Source organism: Zonotrichia leucophrys, chromosome 20 (genome assembly GCF_028769735.1).
Source record: "Zonotrichia leucophrys gambelii isolate GWCS_2022_RI chromosome 20, RI_Zleu_2.0, whole genome shotgun sequence".
Lineage (NCBI taxonomy): Eukaryota > Metazoa > Chordata > Aves > Passeriformes > Passerellidae > Zonotrichia > Zonotrichia leucophrys.
The window spans coordinates 5282410-5296110 of NC_088189.1; the positions used below are offsets into that span (position 1 = coordinate 5282410).

Genomic DNA, 13701 nt, shown 5'->3' on the forward strand with positions numbered 1-13701 from the left:
TGGGGTCTTACAGTCAATGCAGCAATGCCGACTTTTTAGGAATTCTTTGGATGTGAAGTTGAGTATCAGCAAATGTGAACACTTTGCTTGTTGGCCCCTCCGCTTGCAGAGTGCTGGCTCTTTGGGAATGCTGTTCTTTGATCCCTGTTCCTGTACAAGGCCGGCAATGCCGTTCTTTGATCCCTGTTTCTGTCCGAGGCTGGCAATGCCATTCTCTGTTCCCTGTTCCTGTCCGTTCTCTGTTCCCTGTTCCTGTACAAGGCCGGCAATGCCATTCTGTTCCCTGTTCCTGTCTGTTCTTTGATCCCTGTTCCTGTCCAAGGCTGCCAATGCCGTTCTCTGATCCCTGTTCCTGTGCGATGCTGGGCATGCTGTTCTTTGATCCCTGTCCTCGTACAAGGCCGGCAGTGCCGTTCTCTGATCCCTGTTCCTGTACAGGGCCGGCAATGCCGTTCCCTGATCCCTGCTCCTGTCCGTTCTCTGATCCCTGTTCTGTACAAGGCCGGCAATGCCGTTCTCTGATCCCCGTCCCGAGTCCCGCTCCCTCCGCTCCGCCCGGGGCCCGCGGGCGGTGCCGGATCCCCCGGGCGCGGTGCGGGCGGGCGCAGAGCCCGCGCGGGCGGCGGCCAATGGGGCGCGGCGGCGCAGGAAGGGGGCGGGGCGTGCCCGCGCTTCCGTCCCCCAGTTCCCCCCCCCCACACGTGCCCGGGCTTTGTGCGGGCGGGCGGTCCCGCCGCTACATCCCGGTCCCTTTCGCTTTCCCTTTCTCTTCGCCTTCCCATGGCGGCCTGGTTCGCGCTCAGGGCGGAGGAGGACGAGGCGGAGGACGAGGCGAACCTCTGGAAGTACGACTCCACCTGGGAGGGAGAGGAGGAGGAGGATGAGGAGGACGGCGAGGAGGAGGAGGATGGCGGCGGAGGCGAGGCGGAGGGAGCGGCGGCGGAGGAGCCGGAGGATGCGGGGGAGCCTGCGGGGCAGGGCCGGGCGTGCGGCAGGTGGCACGGCCAGGTGCGTGTGGGGACAGGGGACAGAGCGGAGCCTGCGGGGCACGGCCTGAGGGGAGCCCTGCCAGCCCCTTCCCGGCCTTTCCTTGCCCCTTCCCCGGGCACAGCCGCTGCTCGCTGCCCGCTCGGTGCCAGGCGAGGCTCCGCGGCCCTCGGGGGATCCGCGGCACGGAATTTGTCCTTATCTTGGTGAATCAAATCCCCCTGCAGGAGCGGGGTTTACGGGGGTGCTGTCACTTCATGTCTCCTCAAGACCGGTTACATTGCCATGAGCTAGGCAATGTAATTTTAATTTGGTTTTCTCCATGATGTGGGTGCTTTATCCCATAAGCACAGGTGGTGTGTGGCACCTGCCTGTTGGCCACTGCTGATGGCTGCTGGGTTTGATGTTATGGCATTGATGTTCTTTTAAGCTTTTGGTTGATATCCTCAGCTTTGTGTGGTGGCTCTGTCATGCCATCAATAAAAATCCATTACATAACATCTGCTCAATTTTAAAAATGAGCTGTAACTCTTTATTTCTCGTAGACGTGTTGTATTTCATAGGGAATGGGTGTAGAGCAACTCTGAAAACCAAAAAACTCGAGGTACGTGTGCAGTTTTGAGCAAGCTGCAAAACACAAGCACATGTGTCTGGTGCTTTAAAATAATATTTATTTGAAATAAAATGAATTTGTTCGTCTTATCTGAGGTTTCTGTTAGTTTCAGTGGATTTCAGTTTGACATTGGGGGTCAGTAATTTCTTTTCCAGCATTGCTGTGGTAATTAGAGCTTTATCCTTTTCAGTACTTCCCAGGAAAAACACGCTGCAGTCCTTTAACTCCTCCCCTTTCTGGGAAAGGGAAACCACTGCTTCACTTCGAGTTTCATTTCTGCGGCTCGTCCTTATCTTTAGAATATAAATAGGCAGATAAAGCTTTCTAATGAATATACTTTTTTAAAAGAGTTTCTAATTAAATTTCTTTTTTTTTTTCCTTGATAAGCATTAAAATAGAAATAATCACTTTTGAAGGAACAGTAAATCATCTGTGCACATAGATCTGGGAAAGGGAAAGGCCAAAGGTATTTTGGGTGGAATAGCTGTAATTCTGAAGGGAGGAGGCAGAGATTTCCTTTGAAGTTTTTTGCACTGTTGGAGTGCACTCCTATCAACTTTTCTTTTGTATGTGGCTGGACTTCACAAGCTTTAATAACTTCAGAACATTCCCATTGTTCTGTTTGAATGTGTTTGTTCTTCAGGTTCCTTGTTTTCCTTAGAGCAACTCTGGATGGTGACAACTGTAAAAGCAAGGACCATTTTTTCACTCCAGTGAGTGGACTTTTCCAGCTTTGCCTTAGAAAGGAGGATGTTGTCTCTGAGACAGCCCTGAAATATAATTCTGCATTTTCAAATAGGAGCTTTTCCTTCAGTGATGAATGTGTAATCACCTCTCTCTGGCAGTGTCCAAAAAATTGTGAGGGCACTGAGAACTAGTGCACAAAGAAGCAGTAAATCTTCTGCTAGCCATTTATGCCTTTGCAGCCTGTCCAAGGCATGGATCAATTTCCCAAACTTGTTCCTTACTTCTGCTTATTTTACACTAATTCTCATTCTTCTCCCCTCAGCTTGGATGGTTTTCTTTATGGCTGAAGCAGATAAAGTCTTTCTTTGGTGTTGAGGTTAGAGTTTTTTATTTTTATTTTCGCTATGGGCTTTCAAAACAAAGTTCTGCTTCTGTCTTTGCATTTCACTTGTGTCTCTGTGAGTGTTCACAGCCTGAAGTTTCTGGAGTGTGTCTTTGCAGCTCTTTTGCATTTCAGTGCCTTCAGCTTCTGTGGGTGAGCTTTGAAAACTTTGGGGGTTGTGTTCATTTTAAGAAGTTCCCTGTGAGACTGCTGTAACACCTGGAGTTCACAATCAGCTGTTTTAATAACAAACCCATGGGCCTGCCTTCTCCTAAATCTGCATCAACAAAAGGTTCCAATCACTCTTCTGGACTCTTATCTTTCATGTTCCTGTGCCTTGTTCACAGTCCACACCCCCTTTGGTTCCAGCAGCTTTCCAGCTGGTTTTTCAGCCAGATCCTCTTTCTGTCACTCTCTCCTGGTTATGTTCTCTGCTTCCCTTTGCCTTTCCCACAGCAATGCACGTTCTGCCTGGTGTGATGCAGGTTTGGAGTGTGAAACCCACTCAGTTTTGCAGTGAGACAAAAAGGTGCTGGATTTCTACAGAGAGGTTTCAGCCTTTGTGTTTCTTACCTGGAAAGAAAGGCCTTAAGTTTGGTAGAGACCCAGGAACAGCACCTGCTTGGAGGAGCAAAGCTGAGTTTTGCTCTCTTTGCTTCCCCATCTTGTTCTCTGCATTGCTGTGCTCCAGGTTGTCTTTTCCCTGGGTCTGGCTTCCTTCTGGACAAGCCTTCTGCAGCCTCTTCCACCATGGCATTGCACCTGTCTCTGTGCCTTCAATGACTCCTCAGCAAACCCCTTCTCTTTCTGAGTGGGAGCAGTCTGCTGCTCTCCTGTCCCACCTGGCTGTGTTCAAGGATGTTACTTTAGAACCTTAAATGTAAAGAATTTCTGGGATTATTTGGTAATTGGGAACAAAATTGTCATTAATGCCACATGACTGTCATCAGGATAACTGAATGGGTGACTTCCTTACAGCAATGTCTTAAAAATGTAGGTTAATTCCTACCCTAATAATTAATGAACTAGTGATCAGTGTTAGAAAGTGATTTTATTTTTCTCTTGTGCATGTGATGTTAAGAAATATCAAATGAGGTTATGAAGTAACTCAGGGGAGTTTTTGCTGCTTCTTTCTTCTAAATTTCATTTAATGCTTGTTTTGCAAGGTTCTGCACATCTTACACCCATTTCCCAACTTCCCTGTTTTCTCTGTGAGCTGGCCTTGAGCCCCCTGGCTGTGCTGTGCTTTGGGTGCCTTCTGTTCATGAGCAGTCTTGTTCCTTTTGGTGCTTCTCAATTCACAGAACACTGTAATAAAATCCTGTCATGGTTTGGGATAAGATGGTTCAGCACTCAGCAAGATTGCACCTGTCTGTGTTGCTTGTGAAATGTAACAAAATCCCTTATCACTGAGGTAATCAAATGTATAAATAAATAAATATGTATGTATTTCAGTTAAAATGCACTTTAAACTAAGGCATACTTGCAAATTCTATTTCCATGAAGTAGTTCAGAGGGGAAAATAAAGCTGTTCTTTGTGACTTCTGTCTAAATGTGACACTTGGAATGAATCTAGCACATCTGTGATGAGAACCTGGTGCCTATTCATGTGGCACCACCGGTTTTTCTCTGTAGCAATTTGAATTATGCATAAAATACAGTGAATTCAGCTGTAACTAGGTAAATCTGTCACTTGGCAACTAATAAGGATCCTGTGAGTCACTGCTGTGGGTATTCTCATTTTGTATCTATTTTTTTTATTTTCTTAGTGAAGTTTGGTTTCAGAATGTTCCAACTAAATGTTTTCTATTTGCAGGATCAAAGCTCAAATTCCTCACTGCTGTCTTGGAGGAGTTTTCAGGTAGGCTTGACATAAAATTTGGTTACATGGAAAGATGGGTAATAATGATTGTTATGACTGGAAGAGAAGTCCAATAAAATAAATATTTAATGTGACCATGTGGCTCTGGTGCTATCCACTGTCTAAATCAGCAAGGCTGATCTTGAGCATAAAGCAAAGATGAAGAAACCTTTTATTTCAGCAAGGTCTGCAAGGAATGAGAATCTTGAATTCAAGGTATATTTCTGCATCCTAAATTCTACAATTTTAAGGTCTAGCCTCTCTTCACTAGGGTTTATAGCAGCTCAGAGACATGTCTTGTTTTGAAACCTTTGAGTTAAGGAAAAACAATCCCATTTTCATATTTGGGATTTCCAGCTTGTTCTGATCTTTTCCATTGGCAAACCCAAGTGGGATGAAAGATATACACCTTGATTAATAAGATGAGAAGGAAAAAAAAGTATTTTGGTGGCAGGAGATGGTGTTATCTTCACTTGGTTTAAATTTGTCTTCAGGAATGCAGAGACATGGCTACAGCACCAGTCTGGTTGGTTTTGGGGGTGCTGGGAGTGCAGAATACATGCAGGGGAACCTGTGTGAGGTGCTGAATTCAGTCAGGGCATTAGGTAATGTTATTTTATTTTGCAGAAGGTGATTTTGTGATTTTATTCTGAGTCTCTGCTCTGTCTCTTCTCCGCAGTGCAGCGGGAGGCGCAACTGGACCGCGGCGCGAGACCTGCAGAGATACAGAAACCATTACCCAGTACGTGCTCCTGGGGCTGCTCCTCCCCTCTCCTCCTGCATCTGGGAGCTCCTTTTGGCCTTTGCTTTACAGGCTCAGCACCTTCCAAGGATTCATTTGTGAGGGGGAAGGGATGATGTGCATGTGGGTGCATCAGAAACAAGCTGCTACTTTCCAAAGCACAGTTGGAGGATTTAGCTTGAAATGTGTAGGGAATGTGAGGGAAAGCAAAGGGAAGTATTGCCTTTTAAAGGGTTGCTGTTTGTTCATTTCTTGTTCTTATCTCCAGGATTTGAAAGAACCAGAGAATGAGGAGGATGAAGAGATGTGGAACTTAAGCTTTTACAAAAATGAGATTGCTTTTGTGCCCCACGGTGAGTGCTTTGTGTGGTGGCTGCTTGTGCCATCTGCTGCAGCTGGGTGATGAGAGAGTAGTTTCATCCATGTGAGACAGTAACAAACCAAACCAAGCAACCAACCAAAACCACCACCCAAACCAATAAAAACCCATCAAAAACTTCAATTTTTAAACATTCCTGCTGTATTTTCCTTAGTATTCTGGTGGTAGGAAACAAAGGTATTTTTCTGGCTGGTTGTCTTGTTGGAGGAGCTAATGCTTGTGTATAAATATCTGGGTTAGGATAGTGAGCTGTGTAGAGTGACTGACTGGCTAACTTTAATTTTAATTTGGTGTCACTTCTTGCCTGACCTTTTCCTTTTCCTTGCAGGTGTGCCTATTGAAACTCTGCTCTCATCTTGGGGGGACAAGTATGAAACACTGGAAGAAAACCATTCCTACATACAGTGGTAAATTGTTTGCATGAACACAGTGCCTCTTTAGTTGTGCCTTTTGTAAGTGTCAGGTGGATCTGTGTTACTGATTTCAGCTTCACACATGGCCCAAAATTACTTCAGTTAATTGAGATGCACTCCTGAGGAAGGAGAGCACTAGAACTCCTGAAAGCACAGGTTTCTAGTGCAGCTGTGGCAATAGATTTCAGTCCTTTGTGGTCTTGTAGCACAAAGTTAAGGCAAGGAGAGAGATCCACATAGGCAAAGTTTTTTGTTATTAGTGTAGACAATACTTTTATGGGAGGAGTTTACTAGAAAATGACTTCTCTGTCCCTAAGGATGGGAGTTCTCCAAGAGCTGCCTGTGATACCACAAATTTTGGAATCTGTTTTGGTTGTAACAAGTTGGGTACCCTGGGTTAGATGTCATCTTTGCTCATCTGACTTGAAGATTCCTTTCTCTTCAGGCTGTTCCCTTTACGTGAGCATGGGATGAACTGGCGTGCCAGGCCACTCACCTGTCAAGAAATCCAGGTATTTATTTTAAGCTTTTGTCTCTTTTTAATTTGAGGTCTGAAGGGTGTTAAGATTTCCCCTAAATACCTTGTATTTGAAGTCTAGTGGTTTTTTCTGTTGTTTCCTTGTGTTTTTAGTGTGCACAGAGCTCACAGTGAGGCATTTGCCTGTCTTGTGTCAGCAGTGAAATGCTAGTGATACAATCAACCCTTGTTTAGAATTCAGGTGCCCTTAATCTGGTGCAGGTAATTAAGGAGTTGCATTTTTTTTTTCTAATTGCTGTGTCCTGTTTTCAGGCCTTTAGGAAGTCCAAGGAAGTCATGGACAGGTTTTTACGTGCTTACAAGCTCATGCTGGGATTTTATGGAATCAACCTGGTCAATGAAGACACTGGAGAACTTGAGAGAGCAGAGAATTGGCGTGAACGATTTGAAAACTTGAACAGGTGATTGTGTTGATGCTGTTGAGCATTTACTGCAGCCAGGCACTTCTTTGAAGGGGAAAACAAAGTCTAAGCCTAGGAAATTCCCAGCCATGGAGGAATGGAGACTTTTGTTGATAAATGTTATCTAGTGAAAGTATTTTTAACTTGTAGTCTCTTAAGCTACAAAATAGAAGTCTTTCCATATGGTTCCCTGGTTGTTTATGAAGCACCCTTAATGTGTGTAAAATGCTGTGAGTCCTTGTGTGAAAAGTGCTCTGCAAATGGGATGGTTTTTGTATTATTGTAGGTTTTGTGGAGTAAGTAACAACCCTTCCTGGTGATACTAACCTCTTGAAAGGAGTGAGCATAATCACAAAAGAAAAAACAACTTGAAGTCTGTCAAGTACTAAAATAAAAAAGGAAAAACCAGCTGTGTCTAGCTTAAATCCTGAGGTTTTGGCAGCATCCTTTCATGCCTGTATTCTCAACACTGCAGGCTCTCTGTCAGGGGCAGGACTTGTGTATCTGCTCCAGCATGGTGGTTCTTACTGGTGACTGATTCAGAAAGCGAAAACCTTTCCAAGCAGCTGGTGATGAATCCTGTCAGCCCAGGGAGGGTTAGGAAGGAGCTGCTGAAGGCAAACAGCAGCAGTGGGTGCCTTAAAAGTAAGCCCATCTGTGCTCCCATTTGCATTGTCAAACAGTTTTTAATGGCTCACAGTCAGTAAATGATAAAACATTTTCCAGATGTCCCAGAGGTTCACAGTGACTTGTAAGGCTTTCCCTTGATAGCTTTGCTTTTCTGTTTTCTCCAGGTTCAGCCACAACAATTTGAGGATTACTCGCATCCTGAAGTGCCTGGGGGAGATGGGATATGAACACTATCAAGTGCACTTGGTGAAGTTTTTCCTCACAGAAACTCTTGTGGAGGAGACATTACCAAATGTCAAGAGAAGTGCCTTGGATTACTTCCTGTTCACTGTCAGGAGCAAAGAAAAGAGGAGGGAACTCATCCACTACGCTTGGCAACACTTCAAACCTCAGAGCAGCTTCGTGTGGGGGCCTCGTGACAAACTCCAAAAGTACAGACCCCGCTCTGCCAGGGCTCAGCTGCACCAAAGGCCTGAGGACAAACAGGACACTCAGTGTCAGAAATGTGATCCTGTGGACAAGGATCAGAACCAGTGCTCAGAGGTGGAACAGAAAGCTGCAGATGCTGCGGAGTTGCGGCCTGAAATGAGTGATGAACATGTAAAGGAGAAGATAAGCAAATGTGTTTTGAAGGCAGGAGATGATGAAGAGGAGAAAGAAGCTTCATTTGGCCAGCTGGAGGAAGAGGATTTAAAAAATGAAGCTGAAGAAGGGCAGGGTACTGCAGAGAATGATTGCACAAAGGAGAGCAAGAAGAGAAAACTGAATGCAGGTTTGGCAGATGCTAAAGGCGACGGATCATTGAAAAACTCAGCTGATATTGAAAACATTTCCCATAATCTGGGAGAGTGTGCAATTGATGCAGAGATCCCCTGCTCAGAGCCAGGCTCCCAGGCTGAGGAGGATCAGGAGGCTCTGAAGGAAGATGATTCAAGCACCAAAGAGCCGGCGGCGCCGGAGGCCGCGGACGCGGCTGTGAAACGCAGGAAGGTCGATAAAAAAACATCCAGAGGCAAACAAGTGAGCTTGGCCATAAACCTGAGCATGGGGCCCTCAGCCTCTGCTGCCAAGGCAAATCCATCTGCTGCTAACGGTGAGGCTGGAAAAGGAGGTGTCAGTGAGGAAAATGCAGCTGTGGAAGTGCCGAGTGAGAAGGAGGGTGGTGGTGATGCAGATGGTGGGGCTGTGAGAGCCCCAGCTGCTTCCAGGCCCCCCAGGACTGGCTGCACTGCTCCAGTCAAGGATGGCTGCAAGTCCAGTGGAGATCAAAACTCAGCAGGGGGTGATCAGCACCACTGCAACAGCAAACTCCTGGGGGGTAGAAGTGAATTAGATGGGGTTGGACAGCAGGAAAAGGCAGGTGAAAAAGGGCAAACAGAAGACACAGACAAGAAGCAAGCTCCAGAGAGTCATGAGCAGAGCATAACACCCACTTGTCCTGAAGAAAACAGTGCTAAGGTCCCACCAGAAAAAGGTGAAGGCTCTGAGAATGGAGCAGAGCCTGGTGGAGAGCAGGGAGCAGCAGAGTGAGAGCAGCACAGCGAGCACCTGAGCCAGCAGAGATGGCACTGCCCTGTACTGGGAGCCAGCTTTGGTGGCTTGGAGAACTGAATAAACTTCTTTGGGATGATCCAGCTGGCCCCTGTCTCACTTTCACTCTTCCATGTTTTTTTAATCATCTGTAGTAAACTCGCTGAGATCCAGCTCTTGGTTACCCTAAAGAGGAAAACTTTATTTACTCATCTTCATGGACAGGCTGTGTCCTGTTGCTGGGTTTTATCTGATGTTCAGGGCTATCTTGGAGCAACGGGGATTTTTGCACTTTGCTTTGATTCTGGTTATGTCCCTACTGAAAGAGAAGAGGAAAACTGATCTGTCTCCTTGTTTGAATTACCTAAGTATTTATTAAAGACACGATTTTTAGTGTAAAGACAGCATGATCTTATTTGCCAGGCCTTTCTACTGCTGTGTAACTTCTGTTTGTTACTGTGAAAGGCTGTACCTTCCCAGGAGTTTTTTCCTGGCAGAATTGCTGTTTCTCTAAAAGAGATGGGTATATGGATTTCACATGATGTCAATGTAGTTGCTTCTCTTCCTATAAGGAAAGTAGGTTTGGCTTTAGACTGGGATAGATCTGTAGCCAAAATGTGTCTCTGACCAGTATGAACCTTTGTGTAGAGATTCTGTTCTCTTGAGCTGCAAAGTGCTGAGTAATTCTCTTTATCCCCACAGAGGTTGCTTTGTAGTTCTTGTTAGAGTTAAGACTACAAATTGCCTGCTGCTTTCTAAGAGAAAAAGCTCCAGGTTTTGCATAAAACTGTTTAGAGCTGCTCTTCCTTCCCCGTGTGTTCCAACCACTTTATAGTCTTCCACAGATGTTTTTGTCCATGACTGTTTCAGAGGCTCTCATTTCTCAGTTGCCAAAGCAGCACAAATATTTCCCAGTGCATTTGTTTCAGCCTTAGCTGGTAATTTGCAGTGGCCTGGGGGGGCTCTTTCCTGCAGGCCCATGGCTGAGGTTTGGTGTGTCAGATCCAGCCTGTTTCCTACTTAGGGCAGGGTTGCTTTGCCTTTAATGTCAGACAGCCAGGGCATGTTCCAGTGCAGCATGTCTGGAAACCACTGGGCTTTGTGGGGCAGTTAATTGAAACGTTAATTGGAGAGGCAATGCTTGTCTGGTTCATTTATTTTCAGCCCTCAAGAATTTACTTTCAGACCTTGCCAGCTCTTTGCCTGCCTCTGTTCCTGACCTCCCTGTCAGCTGTTCTGCCACACTGCACAATCCTCCACCAGGTCTGAAGGAGCATTAAAACAGTTTAGCACCTTCACTCCTAAAAATTTACAACAGAGAATCTGTTTCATGAAGCAGAGGAAATTGTTTCCAACAGCCTGAAGGTCTGGACTTGCTGTTTGCTCAGGTTGTTTGGGTTGGTTTTGAGGTTTGGTGCTGTTTGGTTTGTGTAGGAGATGGCAAGGGAGCAGATGCAGCAGCTTGTGCAATGTCAATGTTTTTCCTCTCTGCTACAGCTCTTAAGAAGCTTTATCTTTCAAGGAATTTGAGGGGTGATTTGCCTTCCCAGCCTGTAGGTTCTGATCCAGCATGCCACATGTGTGTGTGGGAATAAAAGTCTGCAAGCCCAACATCTAATGTTCATGGTCACACATGTACTGAAAAAAGGCTTTAATATTTTTAAAATACTACTTTCTTCTTAAGAACAGATGGAGGTAAATAGCCAATAAGAATACACTTAACTACAGATGGAAATACTTGAAGATGTTGAGTGAAAATTCTTTCCTAACAGATTCCTAAGAATTGTTAATTGTGGCTTTTGTACAGATTTATAGTAATTTTCTTATTTAATGAAATTTTCATTGTGAATATGTGCTCAGTTGGGGCATAGATCCTATATCTTGTTATGGTTTTGTGTTTAATGGGATTTCACTCTGATCCCCAGCCTGGAGTGAGTGCTCAAACCAAGCCCTTCCCTCTCGTGCCAGGTTCACTTTTGGCTGTAGGTGTGTGTGGTGAGTTCACAAGGTGTTTGCCAGCACTCAGAGCTGTATCACGGAGTCTGTGATGTTAATTCCCTATTAAAGCATGACTTGAAAGCATATCAGTTGCCTTTTATATTTTTTCATTTTTGAGGGTGGGATATGTCCTTGTATTTACCCACTCCCCTGGAGCCATGAGCTGTTGCTTGGCTCCCCCCAAGAAGAGGGTGCTCTGCTGGGCTCAGCATGGCACACAGCTGCTGTTTCTTCCCTGTGGAGGTCATGCCCAGTCTTCCTCCACCTCTAAAACGTGTCCAGTGAATGTTTCAGAGGAAAACACCCCCCCATGCTGCTTGTTTAATGATGTGCTTGGAAATCATAGAATTGCACAATGCTTTGGGTTGGAAGGGACCTCAGAGTTTATCTTGGTCCAACCTCCACCTTCCACTGGACCAGGTTGCTCCAAGCCCTATTATCCAGCCTGGCTTTGCCCACTTCCAGGCATGGGCTATCTGCTTGTTTCAGAATGTTTTGTGTTGCTTCTGCAGCTCTTCTCCCACAGGTGCTGTGGTGCTCTGCAGAGCAAACCAGGCCTCTGCTTGGAGCATCCCCTGGGGCTCCTGCCCAGCCTGGCTGTGGGAGCTTCAGTTCAGGGGTTTTTATTCCCTTCAGGACACAAGAACATTGGTATCTTTGTGGTAATTAATTAAAAAGTTCCTCTAAGCCATTGTGTCCCCTCAGCTGTGCTGCCTGTGGGTGTGGGATGGAGGGTTACTGGAGATGTGGGATGGTGTTGAAGGTGAGCACCCCCAGGGCCCTTCCCATGCTGGTCTTGGGCAGGCCTCACCTGCTGCAGCCCCCAGCCCTGGCTTGCTCTGGACAAGGTGTGGCTGAGGAATTTGGGTCTCCTTTGCCTTCCCTCCTGCCCCAGCTGGCCTCAGTGTGGAGGAGGAGGTACAAGCTGTGCAAAGCTGCTCTCCCTCTTTGGGGTTTGGGCTGTCCAATAAAGGATTCCAGTAACTCTGAAGCCATCAGAAAGAAGGCTCAGAGACACACATTCCCTTTCTGTCCCAAACTATTCCACAGAATCTTGTGGGAACTTGATAAATCTGAGTCCTTTGTCCCTCTGCCAAAGCTCTAGGAATCCTGGCTGCTGGGGAGCTGGTCACACAAACATTGTGTGCTCCTACAAGCCTCCTGTTGCACAGATGCCAGGCTAAAATCAGGTATTTCAGTTCCTCAGCTTGATTTTCCACTTCTCCTCTTGTGTTCCTAACCAGATGAGCTGTGTCATTTCAGCCCTGAGGAGTCTGGCCACCATTCCTCCCCACATCTAATCCCTGCTTTGGATGAAATTGCCTTTAATCAATAAAGGGAATTATGAAGCTCATTGCAGGAGATGGATCTTCATTAATCTCTTGCCATTTAGGGTCACCAGGCAGGGAACTGTCCTCTTTCCTTCCTCACAGCATTTCAGATATTTCTTTGTGCCTTTGAGAATGTTCCTCCTTTTCCCTTCCTCCTTGTATCTCTCTGTGATTGTCTTTTCCAACCAGCATTCATCATTTCTCAAGGAATCAGTGCTCTTCAAATCACCCTAAAAAAAAACCCTGAAACCAGATATGAGCAACCTCCAGAGCTAACAAAGCACCTCACTAAGCAGTAAGTGCATTTCTCTGTGGTGATCCTGCCCTGTCACAGGTTTCTTAATGTCCCTGCTGGAGTTAGGTGAAAAATGGAAAATTCACTGAAAAACTCCCCTGTGTTCCTTTTTACCTGTCCAGCACAGGGATGGTGATGGGCTTTGGGAAATATCCCGGGTGAGAGCTAAGGAGCAGCTTTGTGTTTGCAGCTGGAGTATCCCAGCTGTGCTCCTGTGTCCCTGCTCCCAGCCCAGCCCTTCCAGAGGCTCCAGGAGCAGGAGGCTGGGGCAGGAATGAGCTGCTCTGCTGCTCCCCCTCCTTCTCCCACCTCCTCTCCTCCAAGCTCAGCCCCTCTCCCTGCTCCAGCTGGAGCCACAGGTTTATCTGGAGGCCAGGAGTCCCTGCTCTGTAAGCTGAGAGCCCCGAGGAGGAGGAGGGATCTGCTGGACCCCGGAGGAGAAAGGGTTTGGCAGCCTGGAGGAAAGGGAGAGAGGCAGAGCCTGGGCACCATGGCTGGAATCTCTGCTCTTGGGCTCCTGTCCCTGTGTCAGCTCTTGGCCACAGCATCAGCTCAGGTGAGAATCCTCATTTGTGTCTCGTGCTCAGGGGGAAACCTGTAAGGGTAAAATAGAGTGTGTGTTGTACCTGTGGGGTGAAACGTGGCAATAGGCAGGTTTATTCTGAGGTTTATTACAAATGTGCACCTGGGTTTGTACCTGTGTGGGTAGGTGTAAAAACTGCTGCTTTCTGTTTCTGTAGAAGTGGTGTTTTCCCACCCAGGACTGCAATTATGACAGGAAAAGCCTTGGAAAGGGAAGAGCTGTTAAGAGAAACACTTTGCTTTTACAATGAAGTAACAGATCTCCAGCGAAACTGATCTGATCTGATCTGGGTCTTTATCTGAATCAGAGTTTCTTACTCATTCCCTCAATC

General features: G+C 46.4%; 2 protein-coding genes across 2 annotated transcripts in view; both read left to right on the forward strand.

Annotated features, from left to right (window-relative positions):
• The first annotated feature begins 700 nt into the window (after positions 1 to 700).
• OGFR (opioid growth factor receptor) lies at positions 701 to 11247 on the forward strand. The gene is made up of 8 exons (XM_064730128.1): positions 701 to 1008; positions 4486 to 4530; positions 5210 to 5272; positions 5541 to 5625; positions 5980 to 6058; positions 6510 to 6576; positions 6855 to 7003; positions 7798 to 11247. The coding sequence occupies exons 1-8, from the start codon at positions 781 to 783 to the stop codon at positions 9161 to 9163; spliced, it is 2082 nt and encodes a 693-aa protein (XP_064586198.1). The 5' UTR covers positions 701 to 780; the 3' UTR covers positions 9164 to 11247.
• Positions 11248 to 13222: 1975 nt separating this feature from the next.
• The window catches only part of COL9A3 (collagen type IX alpha 3 chain), a 35415-nt gene continuing 34936 nt past the window's right edge, over positions 13223 to 13701 (forward strand). The window contains exon 1 of the mRNA XM_064729874.1: positions 13223 to 13343. Coding sequence (XP_064585944.1) covers positions 13278 to 13343 — 66 coding nt within the window. The 5' untranslated portion in view covers positions 13223 to 13277. The remainder of the gene's footprint in view (positions 13344 to 13701) is intronic.

Coding starts and splice junctions, on each gene's coding strand:
- OGFR (XM_064730128.1), top strand. CDS start 781: ATGGCGGCCTGGTTCGCGCTCAGGGCGGAGGAGGACGAGGCGGAGGAC. Junction 5,273..5,540: donor GATACAGAAACCATTACCCA/GTACGTGCTCCT, acceptor TCTTATCTCCAG/GATTTGAAAGAACCAGAGAA. Junction 6,577..6,854: donor TCACCTGTCAAGAAATCCAG/GTATTTATTTTA, acceptor TCCTGTTTTCAG/GCCTTTAGGAAGTCCAAGGA.